General features: G+C 42.5%; 1 protein-coding gene across 6 annotated transcripts in view; it reads left to right on the forward strand.

Moving 5' to 3' along the window:
* Positions 1–15209: 15209 nt before the first annotated feature.
* Positions 15210–25424, forward strand: part of CIITA (class II major histocompatibility complex transactivator) — a 65724-nt gene continuing 55509 nt past the window's right edge. For 3 of the 6 annotated variants that reach the window (XM_054042076.1, XM_054042078.1, XM_054042077.1), the window contains exon 1: positions 15210–15519. In XM_054042076.1, coding sequence (XP_053898051.1) covers positions 15219–15519 — 301 coding nt within the window. In that variant the 5' untranslated portion in view covers positions 15210–15218. Of the gene's footprint in view, positions 15520–20590; positions 20670–21152; positions 21221–25424 lie in introns of those variants that run through there. The other 3 variants (XM_054042079.1, XM_054042082.1, XM_054042080.1) reach the window with 3 other exon arrangements.

Genomic DNA, 25424 nt, shown 5'->3' on the forward strand with positions numbered 1-25424 from the left:
ACTGTCACTGCACGTGCTCCTAGGGCCCCTCTCGGGTCCAGGAAGCCCCCTCCCCTCCCCTCTGGTGGGTGCCGGGGGGGGCTGCCATCACATGTGCACCTCCTCCCCTGCTGCTGCCCCTCACTGTAGCCTCACTGGGGGTGGGGGATGGGGCTGCCCCTTGCCCAGAGTGGGGCAGGAGCAGTGACTGCGGGCGGGGGCCCCCCCCGTGCTGGTGGAGGGTCCTGCTGGAAAAAGGAAGGGACCTCTGAGGCAGAAGGGCAGAGGCAGGATAGCCTGCCCTGGCATTAGTAGGTGGGGGGTACTAGGACCTGCAGCAGCAGTTGATGCGGGGAGCCAGAAAAGCGGAGTCAGCAAGGAGCTGCAGGGGAGAGGCAGGAACGGTCCAGGCCCCGGGGAGGTGTGCAGGGGCAGCAGGTGGAGGCTGGGGGACACTCGGGGGAGGTGCAAGGGGGCAGCCGCAAGACTTTCAGTCATTAAAGGCCCTGTAGAAGTGCAAAACCTTATCTGCCATTTGGACGAGGCCTCTGAACACAAAACATCAGGTCATGGGGTAAAGACTCCATTCCCAGTCAAGATTATTAAGTATTCATTTTTCCACACTTGCACTCCTGATGGCTTTGTTTACGTGCATGCAAATGTGTTTTCTTTGTCTTTGGTCATACCTTGCCCAATTTACATGAGAGACACACTCAATCTGGTAGAACCAAGTTCCTTTGTCTGAAACAGGCATGGCTTAGGCACTGCTTCCTAAATGTTAAGAACTCATTTGCAGTACATGTCTATGAAGTCCTTTGTGGGTTTACCATACATACATCACACAAGAACATTAATGATTAGTGAGTTATTAGTTTTGCAGTGATATATTACATGCCAATATTTGGGCATTTATCATGACAACAGTGTACAGGTGACACTGGGGACCTCTGAGGGTCACAGTGACTTCTAGAGAAAAGATAGTATCGTATAGAAATTTTAGTTATTAGATTTTAGAGGGTAGTTTTAAGGCTAAAAATACTAAAGCCAAGAAACTATGAGATGCAAAATGTGTTAGAAGAGGAAGGCTATTTCCCAGTAGAACAACAGAAGGTACCCTGGGGGGTGGTATGTTTTGGTCTCTGGTTCCAGATGGCAATCACTCGGAGTGCTGCAGAAGAAATTAACTCAATTGAAGGAAGGAAGAGGGAACCTCCTGCTGCTTTCAGCCAAGATTGTTCTTACTAGATTTAATAGCTTGTGTCTAGCCTTTCTGACCAAAGAGATGTGGATGAGGGAAAACTTCCCCATCAGGGGAGAGACTCTTAATGTATTAGAATATTTTTTTTATATTTAAATGTATGTGGGAAACTAGAGAACAACACCTTCCTGATTTTTAAATCTCCTAAATTCTGTATTAAAACTGGAAGTGGTCTGAAGTTGCAAAGATTTGGCTTTCATGTGTGTATAGGTTCCATTTTTGTAGAAATAAAACCAGAGTTAGGGCTGGTTTGGATCTGGGGTCCATCTTGTGAACCACCAAAGTTCTCTGGATGGGCAGGTTTGGGTAAACAATATCTGTGTTGGTCCATTTCTAACTAAACCATTTGCATTATGGCTTGTGTCAGTGCTGGAGCTGGAAGAATAACCTGTGCAAACAAAGAGATTACGTCTGTTTTCTGTGAACTGCTTAAGATTTTCCCAGTGTAAATGTCCAAAGCTGTTTGCTCAGTAGTTTCTTCATATGATTGTTGTTCTGTAGATATGTCACAAGCAGTTTGTTGTAAAGATTTGAAATCTAAGCTGTTTTGAGTGGGCACACCCATCATCTGGCATGCTTCTACATGCAGGATAAGTGTCTTTTAGGCTATGTCTACACAGCAGCTGGGAGGTGTAATTCCCAGCATGGGTAGACATACAAGCCCTAGCTCTGTTTCTGCTAGTGTGCTAAAAATAGCAATGTGGACTCAGCAGCTCAGGATAGCCACCTGGGTACATACCCACATGGTCTGATGGACTTGTACATGGGCAACTGGCCTGATCCGCTGCCACCACTACAGCCACACTTCCATTTTTAGGCACTAGCTTGAGCAGAGCTAGCATGTGTATGTCTTCCCTCACTGAGAATTACACCTCCCAGCTGCATGGTAGACATGCCGTTAGAATCAGCTAATTCACGCTGGCGTTCAAAATCTGTTGTGCCGAATACAGGTAAATGAAATTCCCTTTTCTTATTACAGCAAATATTCAGAAACTTATTTGGAAACATCCCTCCTGCTCAATACAAAGTATGACGAGAATGGTGCATGCTTTTTTACAAACTAGTATGAAGCCATGCTCTCTGGCACTTTCCAATCTAGAATGAAAGCAGCAAGGGCTGCATCTTTTCTATTACAGTGAATGGAGCTTGCTAAGCCAAAGTACAATACGTTATGTGAAATATTTATACCTCTAAAACAGTACAAGCGTGAAGGCCCCAGTCTCTTTTGTGTCTAGTACATATTTCAGGGGGTTTCCAAGCATGTTTCTCATTTTTGTTATCCATTACACAATTTGTGCCTCTTTCAGGGCTTCTGCTTAGTCTGTGTCATTCTGAAACTCAATGCAGCACTGTGGTTCTGCACGTCCCTTTCTTTGGTTATTTCAGTTTGGCCTTTTCACTGCATTTCCCTCTCTGGTTTTGTCTGACTTCAATATGATAGTAATCTCCAACTTATGTGACAATTTGCAATTGACTATACTTACACTATTTATACTCTATTGGTCAAAGAATCTTTATTAATTTCTCTGGCCTTTTTCCTAATACCAGCAGTTATTCAAGTGTCTATTTTAAAGCATTTTGTCTTAAATTAGGTAACTCATATGTCAGAGAAATGAGTCTGTTTGTCTTGTTAACCAGAATATCTTCATTGGTTCACAGAGTATGGTGGTAAGAGACTTTTATCACTTGCTATTGATTTATGTACAGGCTAGATCTGTAGTGAGATGATTTATACAAAATGAATTTGTGCAGAAGTTGCTATATCAGATACCACCCTTGTTGGTGTCTTAATAAGGAAGTAAAAATATTGACTTATTTGAGAACTTAACTCACCATCTCATGAGAACAGCCCACCTGTCTAATGTGTCACCTCTTATGACTTTCATGTTTCCCTAGTAGGACCAACCCCCAGCATTGAAAAATTATGATCAGGGCCCCAAAATCATGAGACCAAAAAACTCAAACAAGCATTTTGGGCTTTTATTGACCTTCTAGTTTCCGAGCCCTTGGGGAACACTCAGGTCATGCTTTTCAGCTTTGCTCAGCAACCATGAGGACTAGAAATGTATTCTATTTAAATGGAAGCTGAGATTAACTTGACTGGAGGAGCTGTGCTGGGCTTTTAAAAAAAACATTAAATATTGTGAGGTCTATGGTCAAATCAAGAGAATTGTCTCATCTCCCTCAGTGTCTCTCCCCGCATTTTAAAGTCTCACATGACCTTGGCTTTGTGGGCAGGAGAGCAGTTCATGAGGATTGGGAGCCTGCTGTTGCAGGTCTTGGTATCCAGCAGACGTCTGCTGGAGCGGGGAGCGCTGCTGCTTCCAGTGCTGTGTGCATGCTTCCTCCAGTTCACCCCTATTGCAGTTGATCGTGTTTAAAGTGTTCACTCTCCTTCAGGGGTGGGTCCCCATTGGAAGCATCCTCACCTACATATGCATTGGTATCTTCCCATCTGCCTGATGCCTTTCACACTGTGAGGAACTGCCTCAATGAGTGACACCATCCCCTCTGCTACTGGGGCCTACCATGGTCCTTCCCTTAACCCGCTGCAATGAAACCCACAAAGGGTGGGGTCTGGGGTGGAGAGCTGGGGCAGAGGCATGTAATCCTAGAAGTTTCCTCCTTTTAAAAAAAAGAAAAAGCAATTCTTGGCTCATATCATCTTCAGTAAAAACACCTGAGTTTACACCAGACTTCTCAGAGCAGGGAGAGGTTGGCAGGTCAGAGTCAGGAAGCTCTTGTCGTTCCTGCCCATCTTGTGAATGAAATAGTCATCTCCTCCAGGGATGACTGTCAGGTGGCTTTCACAAGAACTAAAGTCACTCTAGAAATGTGTTAGCTAGGGACAAACTAGCTTCATTCAAGATTGCAGTCTGGCCCAATCTGCTTTGTATACATTCACTCTCACTGACCAGAAGGTATGTGATGCAATATAAGACCATCGCTTTCTCCAGGAACTAGAAGAGAGGCTAAAATCTCCTTTATACTGTCTGAGCGCCCATGGGTCTTGATTCTTCTTTCCAGTGAGGCTCTATCTGGATGGCTCTAACTAAATGTGTTTGCTGGTGCTGTAAAAGAGAACTAGTCCCTGCATGGAAGTGTTAAAAACTGGAGGTCATAACTCATAAAGCATTTTCCACTGCCATAAGCAGAAGGTGATTTAGAAAGGGTATGTCTCCAGGGCATTATACACCCTTCCTACACAAAACTTCTGAGCACTCTGCCAGTAAGTTGAGAGCAGATTGCAGATGGAGTTAGACGGGTCTGGTGACTCTTTATGGCATGATTATTGCCTCTGCTGCACCTGCTCCACCTTCCCCAGTCACTTGTCTAGGGAAAGCAAAGGGCTATGTTGCCCGGAAGTGTGAGAGGACTGAGCTAGGGAAGGCAATGAGAAATTACAGGGCTACTGTGCAGATTGCTTAGTGGGTTGTCCTTCCCTCACTCCTGCCACATAGCACAGATCCACTGGGGGGATAGGGAGAGAATCCGTTGGAAGTTAGATGAGGGGGACCCGGCATAAATAAAAGTATTGAATATTTATAAGTGAGTTACCCTTGCTCTTTGGGACATCAGCCCCAAAGTATGAGACTAAGGAGCATTTGGCATACAAGCTCTGTTCTATTTTCTGTTTAGATCCCCTTCAGTTATTCCCGGCAGCTCCCACTTTACTGTGACATCCCAGTGTGTACCATAGTGCTACCAGGATGCTGATGCTAGCGAAAGAAATGGATTCCAGGTGTGTGAGTAAGTGGCAGGCTGGATGACTCTTTGAAGTGTGTGTATTCCAGTAGCATGATATTTTCAGAAAAACACTGTATACCTTGCCAGGTTTAAATGACTGCCTATCTGTGCCCTCTGAAATTGGATCCATTCTCCACAGAGGACTTCTGATAGCTGTAACATCACAGCATGGTGCTGAGTCTACAAAGTGCAGAGCAGGCCAGCCTGTTTGCACTTCCTTTTCTCTTAGTTATTCAACTTGCAGTAAGGCTGGGATTTTGAAAGGCACATGAAAGTTGGGTGCCTAAATCCCACAGAACTTCAATGAGTTAGGCACCTAGATTCCCTTAAACTCCTTTGAAAACCCCTACCTAACACACTTAAAAAAAGAAACCAAGCTTTGCCAGATCACCTTAAACTTAAACACTATAGTCATTTTGCAATGCCCCGATATGCAACCTGTTTTATAAACTGATGAATGAAAGGGCCTTATTCAACCTCCTGAGGCATGTTGAGCTCCCACTGCTTTCAACTGAGAGCTGCATGCACAGTCACCCAAGGGCAGGATTTGACACTAGGCTTTTTTAGGATGGTAACTACTTAGATAGGAGGGTTTTCATTTTAGTTCTGTAGCATCTACAAAACTAAACCCAGAAGCTGCTATTAAATAACCCATGTTGTAGCTCCGGGGGATGGGTGAGGAAGGGAAGCTTGCCACCAGAAAAGGGAAAGACAATAATTAAAGATTGGCAGTGCCCTCTTCAGCTCTATTTCTTATTCTCAGGTTTGATTTTCAGTTAGAGGTACAATTTAAATACATGTTGGAAATAAAACCCTGCATATGTGGTCATATTCCCCCCTTTTTACTCATGCCCATCCCTTTGGAGCCTAAGCTTATCCCAAACGCAGCCCACGCCTGTGGGTATTGTTCTGAAGTAGAAGTCACAAGAAAACAGAACTTCCTGATTACAAATTAGTTCTATTATTACTCTCTCAGTCACCTGACTTATCATTTCGCCCATGCAAACCCAGCTGGGAGGTTTTGGTTTGCAAACCCAGATAGACGCTTAACTTCTGGGATTTTATTAATATTCTTTATGTTGCATACAAAGCAAATGTCTTAGGGCTCAGAATCACAGCAATGCCTCTGACTGGAGGACTCTGACCCCAGCCATCAATAGACTGGTTAGTCATCTGATCAGCAGTTTACCTTAAGACTGCCTGTTGAGACTGTCTCTGTCAACCACTTGGGGGCTGGTCATGAAAACACCTCTGCTTTTTCAGAAAGTTCCATGGGATGTTGAATTGACCTAAGTGGTCAGTGCTTTCATTTTACTAGTTGTCTTCTAGATGCCACCATAAGCAACATGGGCAATGGTGGTGAGGGGGAATGAGACAAAAGTGGCTGTGCTACAATCTGTTGCTGGAAAGGCAGCTGGGCATCTGAGGGAAGGAAGCAGAGAGAAGTAATAGTCCAAGGAGCCTTGAAGAGAAGAGTTGAGGGGAAAATAAATATATTCTAAAGAGTAGGTTCACTGGGTTTAAGATACAATGATAGGGAAAGTATCTTGCCTTTTAACTGGAAACTATATTTCATAGTGGATTGTTCTGGTGTATCACTGTCCATCCCCATAAGGTTTTTAATTAAGGAACCATTCACTAACAGCAGCAAATTATGGCGTGGTGGTGCTGGAAATACTTCTTGGTCATGTGCTTTGCAATGCCCCCAGAAGCATGTGTCAAACACTAATGCTTGCCCTGCTATGGCTTATTGCTGTAATCAGCTGGCAAGGTGGTGGTAGTGGTAAATATGCCAAGTTTCATCCAGAGTAAATTCATATACAATTTACAGTGGTAGTGCTAATAGAGCCTTAACTAGACCTGTGATTTGGATTACTGCAAAGGCATCTTCCAGTGCCCAGGGAAATCAGCGGGATTTTTTTCTCTATTGTCTTCAGTGGACATTGGCTCAGGCCATGAATGAGCACTCATTCCTTGAGAATGACCTTTGTGTTAACATAAGCTACTGCACAACTTGATGCCTTTTGTGTGATGCATAGAATCATGGGAGTAGAAGGGACCTTGAGAGGTCATCTAGTCCAGTCCCATGCACTCATGACAGGACTAAGTATTATCTAGACCATCCTTGACAGGTGTTTGTCTAACCTGCTCTTAAAAATCTCCAATGATGGAGATTCCACAACTCTCCTAGGCAATTTATTCCAGTGCTTAACCACCCTAACAGCTAGGAAATTTTTCCTAATGTCGAACCTAAACCTCCCTTGCTGCAATTTAAGCCCATTGCTTCTTGTCCTATCCTCAGAGGTTAAGAAGAAAAAATTTTCTCCCTCCTCCTTGTAACAACTTTTTATGTACTTGAAAAATGTTATCATGTCCCCTCTCAGTCTTCTCTTTTCCAGACTAAACAAAACCAATTTTTTCTATCTTCCCTCATACGTCAAGTTTTCTAGATCTTTAATCATTTTTGTTGCTCTTCTCTGGACTTTCTCCAATTTGTCTACATCTTTCCTGAAATGTGGCACCCAGAACTGGACACAATACTCCACTTGAGGCCTAATCAACGCGGAGTAGAGCGAAAAATTACTTCTCGTGTCTTGCTTACAACACTCCTGCTAATACATTCCAGAATAATGTTCACTTTTTTTGCAACAATGTTACACTGTTGACTCATATTTAGCTTATGACCCTCCACTATGACCCCCAGATCCCTTTCCACAGTACTCCTTCCGAGTCAGTCATTTCCCATTTCGTATGTGTGCAACTGATTGTTCCTTCCTAAGTGGAGTATTTTGCATTTGTCCTTATTAAATTTCATCCTATTTACCTCAGACCATTTCTCCAGTTTGTCCAGAACATTTTGAATTTTAATCCTATCCTCCAAAGCACTTGCAAACCCTCCCAGCTTCCAGCTGGTATTGTCTGGAAACTTTATAAGTGTACTCTCTATGACATTATCTAAATCATTGATGAAGATATTGAACAGAACCGGACCCAGAACTGATCCCTGCGGTACCCTGATCGTTATACCCTTCCAGCATGACTGGGAACCACTGATAACTACTCTCTGGGAATGGTTTCCCAACCAGTTTTGCACAAACCTTATAGTAGCACCATCTAGGTTGCATTTCCCTAGTTCCCATAGCATGCACTATGTTTGCTTTCAAAGTCAGAAACTGAGGGACATAGCGCTCCACCTCAGGCACAGAATAAACCCTTTTAAAAATGCACTGATTTAGGTGAGAGGAATGCAATGAATAGTGAGAAGCAAAAATCAGATTTATGACTTGTCTACATGGCAAAGCAAGCTAGAGGGGTATGATTTGTAAAAGTCACTAACATGCTGCTCTCTAATTGCCCCCATAGACTCTGCTAGCCCAGTCTAAAAGGTACCTACTTTACATTAGTGTGTTGAAACAGGACTATGTTAACACAAATTCGATACCTTTTAGAGCATAGCAGGGTCTACATGGAGCAGTTAGAGTACAGCACGTTAAAGCGCTTACAAATCACACCCCACTGGTGTGCTTTACCTGCACTATGTAGAAAAGACTTTAGTTCCCTTTTTCACACGCTCTGTTTTTGCCATGCTATCCCTTGTTTTAAAATAAATGCAGTTATTGGAAAAGGAGAACTTGTGTTTTTTAATTCTCTGTATTCAGAGGAAGTGCCGGTTCTACGTAAATCTGATGTTAACATTTTTAAAATAGTCTTGAAATTACAGCAGGACTTTAGATAACCTTGTTAAAGTCAAAGCAGTCCATTTTATTCTTCAGAGGAAAATGATGCATGCAAGTTTATGTCCATCTAGGTATTATATGTCACGAATCCCTGTTGTGTCTGCACATCGCAATCATGGAGTTTATCCTCAACATCATGATTGTAAGGAAGCTGTTATCCCCATTTCACAGATGGGGAACTGAGGCATAGGGTAGATGAGGTAACTTTCTCAAGGTCACACAGGAAGACTGTGGTAGAGCTGGGAATGGACCATAGTCTCGAGAGTCCCAGTTCAGTGCCCTACCCACTGACTATACTCTCCCCCCCACCCCACCCCCAAATCCATGTTTACTCTATAGTGAATACTATGTTGTATGGTCAAGACAGATAGACTGCCCTGCAGAGCTTTCTGGAAAAGCCTTGTAAAAGTAGCCTTAAAAACAACCTTGGAAAGATTGTGATTCAAAAGTTAACTTTAATATTTTATGTATATGTATTTACAGTGTACAGTGCTTACTTTAATAGCAAGACTTACTTTTAATCTAATGTTCTCAGATCTAGGTCTGACAAAGGAAGCAAAACTATTTTTGCTGTTCAAAGCCTTTTGGTAAACCACCCAAAAGTTTATCTGGGTGTTGGATTTCCCCTGGACACACTGCATTTAGAAACAGCTCAAGGTATTGGCTGATGAGACATCTACTGAAAAGTGAGCTCTTTTCGTGCCTGACTAGTACATGACTAAATATTCTGTAACCACTCGTTCACCTGCCCTCCTGCATATGGAGGGGACTCTCCACTTGGGCATTTTTTTCTGCCTGTGTGGAAAGGAAGAGTTTAGCCACCACCACAAAATGGTATCTCCACCAGACAAGGCTCTCTAGATCCCAGTGTAAAGGAAGTGATGTTCACTGATCAATGAATTACATCTTAAGGGTAGAGACTGAGATGACAGCTTTAGAAAAGGCAGCTCAGTTTAACAGTCTCAACAGACTGGAAGATTGAGGACACCACCACCCCCAACGCCCCGGGAAAGACTGTCAGTTAGTATGGAGGAGTTCTCTAAGCTGCTGCCCAGCTGTGTCCTGACTTTCACTGCATTCTCTTTAAAAGGGGTTTCTGAAGGGCTCCCTGGCAGAAGTGGCAGGGACGCCACATGGTATGTAGGATACCGTACAAGGACACAAATTCAGCAGAGAAGAACTTGAGATGAAGTCTTTCACCTTCTCCCAAACCTGTGGTGAATCTATTCAGAATGTAATGCAGCCTGAACAGGAGCGCCATCGGCTTTTCTGCCGCCCTAGGCGGAGGAAGGTCCCGCCCCAAAATGCCGCCCCCCACAGAGGCGGCGGAAGGTCCCGCCGCCAAAATACTGCTGCGGTCGCCACCCCCCAAATTGTAGTACCCTAGGCGACTGCCTAGGTCGCCTAATGGGATGCGCCGGCCCTGAGCATGAAGCTGTAGTAATCCCAAAGCAGAGCTTCTGGCATGGCAGTCCCTTGCTCTTTTTCTCTCCCTGCCAGTCCCTTTGTTTGAAGAATTTGGAGGAAACCTATGACTGACCTTACTGTGTGGCTTACACTGAAATGTCACGATGTAAAAGTGGGCTCAGCTTACTCAATAGCTTGTCTACATTCGGCCTCATCTGCTTACTTCCATGACAACAGCAGAGGAAAGTTTTTACTCCCCTTAACACTGAAGAGGTGGTGTGGCCATGAGAGAATGAACTGAAGTCTATTCCTGCTCATGCATCAGCAGGATTGCCACCCAAACATCAAACGTAGGGCCAAATTCTGTCCTCCCTTACCTCTGGGCAGCCACATTGAAGACAGTGGGGTTGCATACAGGTAATTAGGCCAAATTTGGCCTGCAGATTTTTAGTGGTGAATGATATTTGAGAAACAAAGAGCTAGTTTGACTCTAGCAGCCTTCAGGCTCTTGAGTTTGCAGGGCTGGCAGTTTAGAACAAACCAGCTTGGAAGATGAGCAGGCTTGATCTGGTATTGCTGGGTCTAGACTGCAAAGAAATCCTGCAGCAGTGAATCTCAGAGCCTGGGTCAACTGACTTGGGCTTGCAGGGCTTTCACTAGGGGGCTAAAAATAGCAGTGTAGATGTTCTCACTTGGGCTGGAGCCCAGGCTCTGAGGCCCTCCCCTCTTGCCGGGCTTCAGACTGAGCAGGAACGTCTACACTGCTATTTTTTGCCCTGTAGTGCAAGCCCAAGTTAGTTGACTCGGGCTTTCAGACTCGCTGCTCCAGGGTTTTTTCACTTGTTTTTGCTGGGCAGACATACCCACTGAGACCAAATAAGCTTGGAACACAATGTCCCCCTTTCTAAGTCAGGTGAAACCCACACTCCATAGGTACACACAGGGCCGGATTTAGGAGCAGGAGACCCAGGTGACCACCTGCCAGACTTGGGGGGCATTGGGCTCGGGGTGCAGTTTTTGTTGTTAGAGACAAAAGGTAAAATAGAGTGTTTGAATTAACAGGTTTCATGTATTCTGTGTTTGGATTCATTTTTCACTAACCTCCTAGAATGTTCTGAACCTTTGTAGAATCTTGTGGAACCTTCCAGACTTTTTGAGAACTACATTTCCTTGAACCTCCTAGAACGTTGTCAGCCATGACCTCGTGGGTATATAAGGGGCGGGGCATCGCCAGTCAGTCTGTAAGATATAAGAACCAATTGAAGTGAAGTGAGAGCCCAGCAAAATTGAGAAAAGTGATTTTTTGAACTAAAGGACTAGGGTTAACATTCTAAGGCTATCTCCTCCTGTAACACTATTTCATTCTGCTCCACCCAGTATTGGTGCACAGTTCCATTTCTTAATGTTAGTACATTTCAGTTATTCTTAAAAGTAAAAATTTCTATAAAGCTTAGAGGAAACTAATTATTTTTATTTGCATATATATGGCATGAATAAATACAGATGTACAGATCCTAGAGTGCAAATTTATCGTCTTATATGACAAGGATAAATCATGCATGCAAATTGTGCATCAAAGTTGTGAAATGGGCTACAAATGCAATAAAAAATAAGGTATTCAAAAGTTGAATAAATGGAGGTGGGGAGCACTGAAGATGCTCCTTGCCTGGGTGCTATTTGGTCTAGGGCCGGCCTGGGTACACATCTGCCTTCTTGCTCCCCTCCAAACTACAAGTTGAGATTGTGATACAGAAGTTTCACAGAACAAATACCAAACTGTACTGACTTCTTACCTTCCCCCCGTACTTTGAGCCCAGCTACACCTGCACTTAATTTTATACTACTGGCTGTATACAACAGGGAATCAACAAGAGAGCCTGTGGGAAAACCCCTGAATGTTTATAAGGAAAAGTAAAACGAATTAACTGCATATTTTCCCCCGTTGCCAAGTTAAATACCTTCACTGAAACATGTTATCTAATGCCAGTGCAGTTAGCATTAACGCTGCTAGCTAGTAATCTTTTGATTATGCATCTTTCCTATATTATGAATTCATTTCTGGTAAATTATGTGTTCTGCCAACACCCTAACAATAAATGTTTACCATTTCTTCAACGTACAAAGTACATTATGAATGGAAATTTGCCATCAGCATATCAAATCCACTTATAAGATGTGATTGAAATTCCTCTTGATATACTAGTAGCAGCAAACTGAGTCTACAGACGCTTACTACAATGAGTAGTCATATTTGAAATCAATGGGAATACTCATAATACCAAACACTAAGCCCAGCAGTAGTTGTATGCAGAATTGGACTCTAAGTAGCTGGAAAAAAATTTGGTTAGTTTTTATTGCTTTTTCTTAAATGCCACCAGTTTTATTCTATAGCACTGCAGCACTTAGCAAAACACTATGAAACCATAGAGATCAATAAACTGGAAGTTATAAAGTATAAAAGGGGAGCAGGGTGAGGGACTGAATGGAAAATAAGCCAAGCTTTTTCAAAAAATGGGTGTCGTCAGTCCATATTTAGCTTTAGGCACCTATTTTTGTAAATCTGTGCCTGATACGGTGATTTTCACCTTCAAAGATCATAAAGGGTAAAATATATGTATATAAATAATATAAATGTTTTATAAATATTTGTATAAATTATACAAGTTATCAATTACAACATTTCAATATTTCACTAAAATTGTTAATTTGAACCTTTAAGTCATCACTGACAAATGTAGTTACTACTAGAAGTAGAACAATATGTGTAGTAAACTGGTTTGGTTAAATCATACGAATTGGCATATAAATTTAAAATACTGTTGCCTTATTTTTTTAAATTATTGCAAGATATAGGCTAATATTTGGTTGAGAGGCACTAGTCTGAAACACTTAATAGATATTCTAGTAATCAGCCACAAAGCATTCACCAAAGGGAGAATGTAAAAGTATTTATTCTGTGCAGTGCATGTAAAGGGTACATTTACGTATGTAAAGTATAAATCTATAGCTACACTCTTAATATTAGAGTTCCTTACTCCACCTATAGAAGCATTCAATTTGGGACGCTTTAATCTGGCTCTTGCTGAGTATCTCACATTATGCTCTCATGCAGACTTGCTCTTTCTTTCTTTCTGAAAGTACATGTTTGGGTTTTTTATCGATAGACACTAGTTAGAAGATAATTGAAAGGACAAAAGATTTTATTGATAGTTTTTAGATATCCAGGGTGAAAGTACATGTGTAATTTTTTTCATAGATTCTGTTTACAACATACTAGATATTTGTAAGGACAAAGGTAAAACTTTGTTGATTGTGTTTACATGTGTCTTTAAGTGTTGCCAGTCTATTCCTTTCCACCAGGGCCATTACCAGGGTGGGGCAAGCAGGGCAGCCGCCCACAGCACAAAGTCGTGGGAGCAAAGCTGTGGGGGTGGAAAAATGAGGGGGGGATAGGTAGGGGGCGCAAATATGCTTGTTTGCCTCAGGCGCCTAAATGCCTGCTTACAGTGATGCTTTCCAGTATACATGAGAAATTCTGAACTTTTGAAGAAAATACCATATAATCTCTGCAAATCATTCCGTGCTGTAATCTCCTGGAGCTAAGCCAAGAAGGCAGTACTAAAAGTGAATCCTTATTAGGCTGAAGTTTCTAGGGCTCAGGTTTTAGTCCCATTTGGAGCTAGATCTCAGGTTCAAATTTGATGGTTCTAAAATCTCAAAGGTAGCTCTTTAAATATTTCTACCAGCTGGGAATATTTCATCTGTAGATTCCAAGATCACCTAGTCTGACCATCTGTATAACACAGACCACGGAACTGCCTTGAAATAATTCCTGTTTGAACTAGAGTATTGAAAAGAATTGACACTGTTGGAGAATGTTTTGGATTGGAGAGTCCAAATCAGCTTCTTTAACTTTGAGGGGGAGGAAAAGGAGTTTGGTTTTAAGTTATAATTTTGGCTCCTCTTGAATGTATAGGTAACTTTTTTATGTCTGACTTGGGGCATGGTTTTTATTTTTGTATTCTCCTGGCAAATACAGGGCATGATTCTACCCCCTTATTTAAGCTGAGTAATTACCTTACTTTCCCCTCCATGTATTAAAGATGTAGCCTGCACAATACCTTAATCCACCTAGATGCCTATCTGTGCTAATTTGCCAACATGTTTTCTTGAAGTAACACAGGGTGAAATCCTGTCCCCATTGAAGTTAATGGGAGTTTTGTCACTGACTTTAATAGGGTCGGGATTTCCCTTGGATGATTTCTCCTATTAGATATAATTGCCTAAGAACAGACCACACATCAAAATGTTCTAACTTGTATCTATGGGTAAATTAGAAGATGGAGCAGGGCTAGAGAGGATACTGATAGGAAGGTAATGGCTTCCAAAATGCTTAGATTGCTGTATGATCTCTCAAGCTTTGGTGTCTGGTAACTCTGTTCTAAGGTGAGCATATTGTTACGGAAGTAAAAACAAATGCTTTATAACTCTAACTCTCTATAATGTTATAACTCTTCAGTGCTCCTGAATGCTGTCCCAAATACCCAGTCACCCTGGCTGATCATGAGACTGAAGTGAGTTACACTGGAGTCAACGTATGCCCAAATTTCAGACCTCTCCTAGGTGGAGCCAACTCTCCCAAAGCTCTACATTTGTTCTGCTTTGAAAGGAAGGTTAGGCTGAGAAACAGTCTTGGAGTTCATCACTAATGAGCACAACATATGCCTATAGCCAGTTGTAGCTGTTTCTAGTTGGGCAAAGGATCCATCTCCCTTATTGTCAGGTAGTCCCATGTTAATGCCTCTCCTTAATTATTGAACATAATGTGGCCTTTAAAACTGCCTGTTTTGGAAAGTGTTTTGGAAACAACTGTTGCAATGAATTTTGTGTGACCGCATCAAGAAGTTGTTCGAAACTTGAATCATAACTTTAATCGAATGAGGAAACACCTCAACAAATGACACAAACCAAAGTATTGTGTTAAAAAAAATTTCACTTCATCTTTTTTTGATGCTGACTGAGTGGATTTTTTTTATTTAACCAGTTGAGATTTTGGCTGAAATCTCTTTAAAACTCTTTAGGCTGCTGTTATGAATCTTTTCAAAGAGATCCTTCCTGGAGTCAGGGAAATTCTCTCCAGTGCCACAACTTCTGATGTCCATGCATTGCTCAGTTGCATGTTGGAGAAAGATGTTATATCCAAGGAATACCATCAGACCTTACTCCAGGAAAAAGACAGAGAAGACCTAGCAAGGAAGATATCTCTAACACTTGTGGAAAAATGGGACTTGTGTTTGAACACCTTAGTTCCTCTCCGTTGTTTAAAACTGTACACTAAGATGCCACAAGACATCACAGATAATGAGTCATCTCTGAACAGGGGTATAGCTGGTAAGTTTGCTTTTTATTTTACATTTATTAAACAACGCTTTTCAAAATTTCTTCCCTTTAAGTTCTTTCCTTTGTTGTATGGCTGTTTGACTTGGTACAGTGGTGTAGATGTGCATAGTAACATCATAGATGTAGGATGAGGGAGAGAGACCAAAATGCCATGTGACAATAATTTGAGTTTTTAAAATAAACCCTCCCTAAGATAGCTAAGTAGATAACAATTTTTATAATCAAGACCTATTGAAAACTTCTCATTTGTGCCCCTTTGCAGGATCAGAGACAGTGTGCAATGGGAGTAGAAAGAAGATATTAGAGACTATGATTAGGGCAGTGCTTCTCAAACTGGTACACAGATTCAGGAGCATTTTACAGTGCTGGTCCATGGTGACTTGGTCACATGGTGCAAGCTCCATCTCCTGTAAGTTTGTAGGTTCTTTACTGCAGAACCAGGATGCCCGTTAGGGGCAAACCTAATAGCCTTCTCCAGGGACTGATGCAACCAAACGTGGGGTAGGAGAGGAGTGCATAAGTACCCATGGGACTAAAGCCAAAAGCTTCATCAATTAGGCTATGTCTACACTATGGACCTTACAGCGGCACAGCTGTACTGCTACAGCTGTGCCACTGTTAGGTCTCCTATGTAACTGCTCTTTGCCAGGGCGAGAGAGCTCTCCTGCTGGCATAATTAAACCACCCGAAACGAGCAGCGTTAGCTATGTCAGCAGGTGAGCCTCTCCTGCCGACATAGCACTTTCCACACCAGCACTTTTGCTGGAGAAATTTATGTCAGTCGGGGTGTGGTTTTTTTCCACACCCCTGACCGACAAATGTTTTACCGACAAAAGCAGTAGAGTAGACAAAACCATAGTCAGTGAGCAGCAGGGGGAGACAAAACAAAGAGACTCAGTGGAGTTGGGTAGGTTAACTAATTTGACTTTCAAGGTTGACCCATCACAGGGATGGTGTGCTGTAGGATGGTAGATGGAAGTTGCTCAGATGTTCATTCTCCTCACCATGGCCCCTACTATACTAAAGCTAGATAAGCCTAGCATAAGGACTAATAGAATGACAGCATCCTGGCAAACTTCAAATGTATCCAAAGGGAAAAGACAAAATCAGTTTGGAGTAGAAATATCAACTCTGAGTGAACATAAAAGGAACAAAAACAGCATTTGATGGAATCAATACTACCACTGCTGTGGTACCTTCATCCATGGGGCATAGCTGGGTAAATCATTGCCCCCGCAGGGCATAATTTTGGATAGCATTTCTGAGGGTGGGATAAAAGTACCAGCTAAGAACAAATTACCAGGAGAAGCTGCAGTCCTCAAGAAGAAAGAGTCAATCCCTTTACTCTGACAGAAGTACTATTTTACAGATTGTTTGTGAGAAAGGAAATATTAGGTTCCTAATAGGAAATTCTTAAATATATACTTATACACACAATCAGACTGAATGCAGAGGATTCACACTTGAAATGTAGAGTACCTACAATAAATGTAAGGAAAAGAGATATTAAGGTTAACCATTCGGGTTTCTGGTTTTTAGCACTTTAATTAATGGATCTGCACACTTCATTCCCCAAACAATTTTCTAGCAAAGACCCTATAACTGGTCCCCACTTCTCCTTCTGAAATAATGGCACTTGAAGCTGCTGGACAAGACAAGAAGCTGTTGGACAAGAAAACTTTGCAGCTTCTCCACTTCTGAAAATGTCAGGCAATCTCCCCATGTTTAGTTCTGACTCTTGCTTTATTGACAACCTTATTGATAGAATTTCACAACTTTCTTTTTCCTGAATGAGTGTACTATCATAGCTGGTGTATAAATGTTCTAGAACAATTAGTTTAATGTCTGTTCCATATGGCCTCCAGAGAAAAAGTTTCAATTTTCTGTATAGAATCATAGAAATGTAGGATTGGAAGGGACCTCAAGAAATCTTCATGTCCGGCCCCCTTCGCTGAGGCAGGACCAAGTAAACCTCTAGATGCATTAGCTAATATTTCAAATAAATCTCAGCTTTTATGTACTAAATCCATACTCCACATCCTCCAAATCAAGGAGTTCTGACTTCTAGCCAGAGGCAGCAGCAACTAGAGCAGTTCTCATGGGGGATCTGAATCTTGACATCCAATCCTTTTGGGCCGAAAAAAGAATCTTTTGATAACTGGGTGGTCTTGTTTGTAGCCTTAGCTCTGCCTTCCAGAGCTCCAATTCAACCCGTGAGGTACAGTTACAACATTAGTTACTGTCACTATTTTACCAAAATTGGAGTGCAGGTCTGTATCCTAGTTTTGGTTATAAAAGCAAGATGCTAGTCTATTTAAGCCAAAATAATAATAATTTCCGAAGTGGGCAGCCAGTACAAGCAAAGCCAATAGAATAAGTGCGTAAACGATGGCAGATAAGATGTAAAAGAGACTAGGAGAGTTAAGAGCAGAATTCACAAAACCTAGTTAGAGAAGTGTTTTAGGAGTATTTCTGAAATAGAAAGTTATGGGCCCATTAATTTACCGGGGAGTAAAAGGAGCAATCAAAGAGGATAAGGGCACAGAAGAGAAGGGGGGGGGGATTATTAGACATGGAAGGAATTCCCTGCCAGATTTAAAAGATTTGGACTGTTAAACAGGAGATGAATAGGAGTTGACATAACTGACACTATATTGTTTTTGACATTCTTCTATTGGGCAATCCATGTTTGTTTCATAATGAAAGTAAAAGGGGACACTTATTGAAACTGAAAGGTAACAAATTTCGGATTGTTAAAAGGGATTTTGTTAATATAAATATTACCCTCTGGAATTCACTGACCAGACATTAGGGGAAAGAGCTTAGTAGGATTTAAAGAAAATATAATTTCTTATGGAGAAAAATATCTGCATTTACACTTGTCAGGATAAACTTATAAGGGGGAGTACCCTTTCTTTTTCAGGATGTAAGTCGACCCTTGTCCACCTGCCCACCCCCCGCACAAACACTGTTTGCAGAACAGACTTCCCCATGGACATGTCATCACGTAACTGACCACTATGTCTGACTCCTTCCTCTGAAGTGCCTGCTGCTGGCCGTTGTTGGAGATAGGATCTTTCTAGATCCTGGTAATACCCATCACCATTGAATCCGAGCACCTCAAGTGCTAACAGATTTAGCCTCTTCCACACCTGTGAGGTATAGTAGCATTATCCCCATTTTACAGATGGGGCAATTGAGGCACAGATGATGAGCAACTTGCCTACAGTTACTTGGGAAGTTTGGAATTCAGTTCCCAACTCTGTCACAATCTCCTGATTCCCAGTTCAGTGTCTTAATCATAAAACCATCCCCAGACTGGTAGACCATTAATCTGATTTCAGCAACTCCCTTCTGCATTTCTCAGTGCATATTGCTTTGTATCAAAATAGGGCATAGGGCTTGCAAACAGCAATCAATTACCATTAGCTTGAGCAGTTCACTGCCATGCCGTGTGATTATTAAGCACTTTTGTTCTCAGTTAGTCCTTGTAATGTTTTTCTCTCAATTTCTAGTCTCTGCCTAGCAGTTCCATTTTCTGTGGTTTCCTGTGTAAGGGACTTCTCTCTTTATCACCCATCCACACAGGCATAGCTATAAAATATGAAATAGCTGTATTTGAGGAAGTTGGAACAGCAGCAGGGTGTGGTTGCACTGGGATGTTTATCTCCTTCCAAAACTGGGTAAAGCAGAAGCATGTAGGAAGCTGCTGGCCTGTCCCCTGTCCCTAGCGTGTCACACTGCACCCAGAGTTTTTCAAGCCCTTGCCTCAGGGCCTGGTTTATTAATTTGAATACAAAACTGGCAACCAAAGTAGGCTGCAGGGATCCCCAGGAGCCTTTCCCCCTGCTCCAGGGACTTCCACAGGAGTCCACTTGCTTCCTGTGGCTTCTCTACAACTGAGGTTTCTCAGCCCTGTATAGAAAACACCCATCTGAGAAGGGGCAAGTCTGCTACTCAAACATGGCTGCCCCAGGCCCTTAAAGGGCCAGACCATCCTATTACATCTGTGTCTAACACATCTGTGCTCAGAGAGCCTGAAAAAAGAGCTTAGTTTGATTGGAAAGTGGGAGATACTTCTAGGCATCTGGTTGAGGTCCACAGCAGCTGACACAACTGTTATAGGGCAAATACAACATGGGCTCACCAAACTGCCCTGGGGCTGGGACTTGCAGGAAGTAAGAGTCATGGCTACCCTGAAAGCTCCTCTGGGCTGGCTTTAGTTTCAAGTGGGGGAGCTGCTAGGGTTGGGTGCTAAAGGGGCAGCTGACTGGTCAAGTGAAGGAAAGGCTGTCAGATCCAGCAGCTGGGTGGATGGCAAAGGAGATGCTGAGGGCAGGGGAACTGGTGCTGCAGGTCCATGGCTGGCCCCATCTCTCTGCTTTTAATATTCTGGGTGGTGCAGTAAGCCTTCCTCTCTGATGTATCTAGTTGCCCTCCCGTGGGAATCTAAAATTCACTCTACTTGCCAATTTGGAAGCAAACATTCAAATCAATAAAGGGACATAGTCATCTTAAAAATGACATTACTCCCTGAAAATTTACATGTTACAGATTCTATTCTAGTATTGTAACATTAGGTGGAGAAAATATGTATGCACTGGTACTTTTAAGGATTATCAGTTTCCCATCTGGGTGGGTCTTTCACACAGCAGAACAGGAAACGAAAAATTTAAGGAAATAGGAAAACATGATTGCAAAAATCACGCAGCATCACAGAGGTAGCATGGGGCTGTTGGAGGTCCTGAAACCACCTTTAACTCTTTAAATTGACTAGATTTCAAGACCTGTGTCCCTCAAACCTGATTGTTGTGTATTTTTGCCCTTCCAGTGGCTGTGATGAGCCTGAAATCCAGTAGATACAAGTAGCACTTGATGTAATTGCATCATATTCCAACAGGTGGCTGTTCAGTTAACACAAATTCTAAATACAACAGATATCAAATAGCATGCATGATTCATACATGATATAATACTTGTATATGTTCTTTGACATATTTTTCAAGCAGTATGCACAAGGATACATAGAGCAGGAGACGCTTGGGCTGGGGCGTGAATCTAAATGGACTGGCATAGTGCCTGGTTTTTAAAATACTTTCACTTTTGCTAGATGTTGTTGTGACCATTTGGTGAGATACAAGGTAAGGAGGCTCCCCATTTTGCTTAATTTATTCTTATTGATGCACTATTTGAAACAATGCAACTTTGGGACAGAGTTGAATTGAACAGGATTGTAACTGGGCTCTTCTAACTTCTTGGGAAACTGGTTAAGAAAAGTTTCTTTGGCCCATCAGGGGTCACTTCCTCCCACTGTAACTTATATATCAGTGTTTGTAAAATTGATTGATATGTTACAGGCTTCTCCTCCCCCCCCCCCCTTTCTTTTTTTGGAGAGAGAGGAATGGAAGAGAATAAGAGAGGAGAGAATATATTGCGGGTGTTGGTAATAAGTTTTCATGCTGTGATCTGTGCTAGAAGGAAGTGACTTCCTCTTGCTTTTCTTTCTGGGATTCCCCACACTGATTTTACTCTAGCCTCGTTACTTTCTGCTATTATTTATTTGCCCAGAAAGATTCTTTCCTTTCCACTTACTTTCATTCTGCACAAGCACTAGCTAATGGTAGCAACTCTGGATTCTGCCCCTGGGAAAGAAGCACAGAGTGAGCGAACAGGAGCTGGACGGTTTCTGCAGGTCAGTTTCTCCTTGACTCCTGAGTTCAATGCTATTGCCATGACAGAGGGTGGTGCATCTAGGTTTTGCGGAAAGGCTAGACCCTTGGCTCTATGTATCCTTGTGCATACTGCTTGAAAAATTGGTACAGAGCAGCAGGTGAAGTTGCATTTGCCTATGGGGAGCTCCTGGCTATTTAATCATGACTCTGGCTTTGTGGTTAGTGATTTTTGCCGGATGGAAAGCTTGCTAGAACACGTCTTGTAATTTTTGGGGTGGATAAGGGGGCACTAGGAAATCTTATGGAATTTTCGGGAAAAATTCATTTCGAAAGTAAAAGTAGCAGTTCCAGGAAAGTTTCTTTATGGGCAATTACCAAGGGTGTGGTTTGTGGGAATTGTGTTTTTGGTAGGTCTGACTGGAGGATTGTGTTTCTCCCAGGCTCTGTCTGCAAGAGCCAATACAGGCTGCTGCCAAGAGGCTGGGCTTTCTCGGTGGTATGAGGTGTCTTTTACTGCGTCTGCTAAATGAACTTCATGGTATTGCTGTATTAATCTTCTGGCAACAAGAAAACTTTGAACAATAGTGATGTAGAGGAGTCAGAATTCTATTCCCAGATGATACAGTGACTCTAACTAACACATTGGGGGGGGAGGAATAACTTCATGTCTGTACCTGAGTTTAACCAAGATGAAGCTAGTAGCATTTTCTACCTCACAGTATTGGTGGTAGTGATACTAACCTCATCGTAAAGCACAAAGTTCCTTGCATGGAGTTCCTAAAGAAGCATGAAGTGTAAATTACATCCCCATGGACATGTCTAACGGAGAATGTGATAGGATACACAGCAGTCCTCCACCTCAGCCACACCAAGTCCACTTCCTCTGGAGTTACAAAAGCCATCTAATAATGCATAGGTTGCAGCAGGCCATCAGAATGAAATGGGAATCTGCCTCCCTCCAGTGCTCTCTTTGTTATGGGTTGCTAGCTAAGCAATCTCATCTCAAAACCTACATAACCTATAACAGAAAGAAGATGACAGAAAGAGACTTCTTGATGTCTTAAGTGTTCAGTATATGACTTGTGAGTGTTGATGGCTCAGAAACATTCTAGGTACAGTGCAGCCAGACGGGGGATCAGCAAGTGCAGTTAACATCTGTATTGGAGCCTGGTCAGTATTGTATATGGCATGCCTACACATGTCTATGAATCTTGCTTTGACTTGGATCACCTTCTCACCCTGCATTGTTTGAGTATCAAACATTTCTACAAACAAAGCCTGCTTCATGCAAGCATCAGCTAAAAGCACAATTCATACAACTGAAGTGATCGGTCAAAGTTTGAATGGCAAATTCCAAATGATGAATAATTTCCCTGAACAATTTGCAAATAATCTGTGGCTCAAATATATTAAACTATTAGGTTTTCAATAGGAAAGGTAAAAATCATGATCTGATTGCCCAAAATGTGTTTAGAAAAAAATCAATGCATTAGATAAACTGTTAACAAATAGCTTACCCAGCTTTAGCATTGACTTCCACTGAATGTTAATGGCTTATAGCAAGGCAACACTTAAAGTTGAAGTTGAAGCTTTAGTTTGAATTTGTGCCAATCTCTTTTTCAGGCAATTTCCTTTGCTGCTCTTTTGATGTTTTCATATCCCTTTTTTGATCCTGTCCTGCATGGAGGGCTAAGGTTCTTGTTTGCTGATTAATGGCATAAGATATCACAATTACTCATTACCAGTCTCTGTCTATGTTTTGTAAGTGTCATGCTGGCACTAATCCTCTAAATGGTGTGCAATGTCTCTTCTGTTTAACATAGATGTTCATAATGACAGGCAGCAGCATGTCTGTAACAAGTACAGGGAAGGATAGTGGCTATTAACCTCAAGTTCTCGGAGAGGAGTTTTGTTCATTGCATCAGTACTTGTTTACTATGAATTGTTGCATCACATTTCATCAACTAGTCTGTGACAGCTAAAAGTCCAGGTCTTTTCCTCTGTCCTCAAAATGGCTTCACCCTTTTCTTTCATTTTACTAACTTGTCTCATCTGCCATGGAAGCACTTTCCTTCACCTACTGACTCCAGTCTGCTTCCATCCACGGAGCAGTGCATGGGGAAAGCAAACTCTTAGCAGGTCTTCTGAGGAGCATCGACCTACTTTTTGAAGAGACACTGCCTTGTCCCCTCTATGTAATCATGCCCTCTCATTTTATTAACATCAAATGACAGATTAGTAAGGGAAGTGGTAAATTCTCCATCACTTGGAGTCTTTGAATCAAGACCGAATGTCTTTCTAAAACATAGGCTATCGTTCAGCCACAAGTTATTTGGTTCAATGCACTGGTTGACATTCAGATGGCCTGTGTTATCTAGGAGGTAACACTAGATCATCATAATGCCCCCTTCTGACCTTGAAATCTGTGAAGGTCCAATCTTCTTGATTAGTCTAACAATATATTAAATGGGTTCACTCAGACTCTTAAAACTTTTAACTTGTTCAATTAATGAATTTATCTTTTTTTCCCAGTCTTGCCAGTGGTTCTTTAGGTGGCTTTATTGTCCTTTTCTGGTAGCTCTTTTTTTAGCACTAGTCCTGTTAATGTCTCTCTAGCATGATGGTTAAAATCAGTTGCAAGGATCATTACCCAGTCCTTCTTGGAGTGCTGGTAGGGTTGCTGTTACCCAGCACTCCGTCAGGCCTGTTCAGTTGTCAGTGTTGCTCTGTGTAATTGAAATAAGAAACTTCTATGTAAAATAAAATGAACTCATTCTGACTTCAGGCTTTGCTGCAGCAGGTACTAGACTGAGCCATGCACTGGGGGCAAGGATTGGGAGGCAGGAAACTGAAGGGAAATGTGGCAGAACAGGAGTCTAAAGTGGTGTATTCTTGGGGGTTTATAGCATTGTAAGGGGCAAGACACAGATGGGGGGCATGAAGTTGGGCTCGGGCAGAGGCAAATGGAGAGGGTGCTTGGAGGCAGGGCATGAAGGATTGGGTGCAAGGAAACCTTAGGTCATAGACGGGGATGTGGGCCTAGAGCACCTGCCAAGGGACCCAGCTTCTGGAGCACAAAGAGATCAAAATCCCAGCTTTCATTTGAGTGAACTCTTTTTGCTGCTGTGGGGACTAGAAAAAGCTTGATCTTGAGGATGTAGTAATCAGTGTCCCAGAAAAGACTGTCTGCAGATGCAGTCAAACATTAACTTTCCCCGTTCATCTTAACTCTGAATCCTCTGCTCTGGGGGGGCTCCCCACCATCACCCAAGCAGAGAACTTATTTGGTGGGGGGCTTGTTGCTACCATGCTATAATAGTGCTACTGGGATGAAGTATCAAGCTCCCCTTTCCCCCGACCCCAAGTTTTCTGCTGTACAGTAGGATGCACTGCAGCGGCAAGCAAATCCCCTTGAGCCTTCTTTAATTTAAATTTATGCAAATCAGAAACGAGCCAATTTTCCAGTTCCTTACTAGCCATTGTTTGACTACTCAGAAGCATCTTGACTCCGCAGTTGTGGTTGCCTAGGAGGTTTGTGTGGGAGGAAATAGGAATTGCGCAAACTGCCTTTGTCTCCAGTGTTGTTAAAAAGACTCCTGTGTGAGATTATGTCTACACTGCAGCCAGGGGTGTAATTTCTGGCTCAGGCAGACATGCCTTGTCTAGCTTTGATTGAGTTAGTGAGCTAAAAATAGCAGTGTAGGATTAAAGTTTGTGCGGGTACATCTACCTGAGCCAGAAATGATTCCTTCCCTCTCCCCCCCACCCTCACCGGCCGCAGTGTAGACATACCCTGAGTGTGTAAATCCTGACTGCAGTTAGGTGTGAGGAGGCGGCAGAAAACGCCTATGTAAGTCTGCCTCAGACAGTGTCAAAATAATAAATAATTGAACTTCCTGCAATTTATGTGCGCACACAAGGAAGAGCATCCGACTCAGTCTCCCAACATACTAACTCCCAGCTGTGTTTATGCTGCACTCTGGCTTTATTTTTACACATTTTGACACTGTCCGAGGCAGACTTTAACCCTTGGCGTTCCAAGTGCCATGTGCGGTCCATCCACCTCACCCAGACCACTCACCTAGGCTTTTGAGCTGTAGCATTTTGAGCCATTGTGTAACTTCCACTGGCACCTTTTAGCACTCCGCAATGAGCACCCCAAGACATGGGGATTGGATCAACTAAATCAAAATGTTGCATGAAACCCCAGGGGGGCACAGCTCC

This window comes from Malaclemys terrapin, chromosome 10, assembly GCF_027887155.1.
Source record: "Malaclemys terrapin pileata isolate rMalTer1 chromosome 10, rMalTer1.hap1, whole genome shotgun sequence".
Classification (NCBI taxonomy): Eukaryota; Metazoa; Chordata; order Testudines; family Emydidae; genus Malaclemys; species Malaclemys terrapin.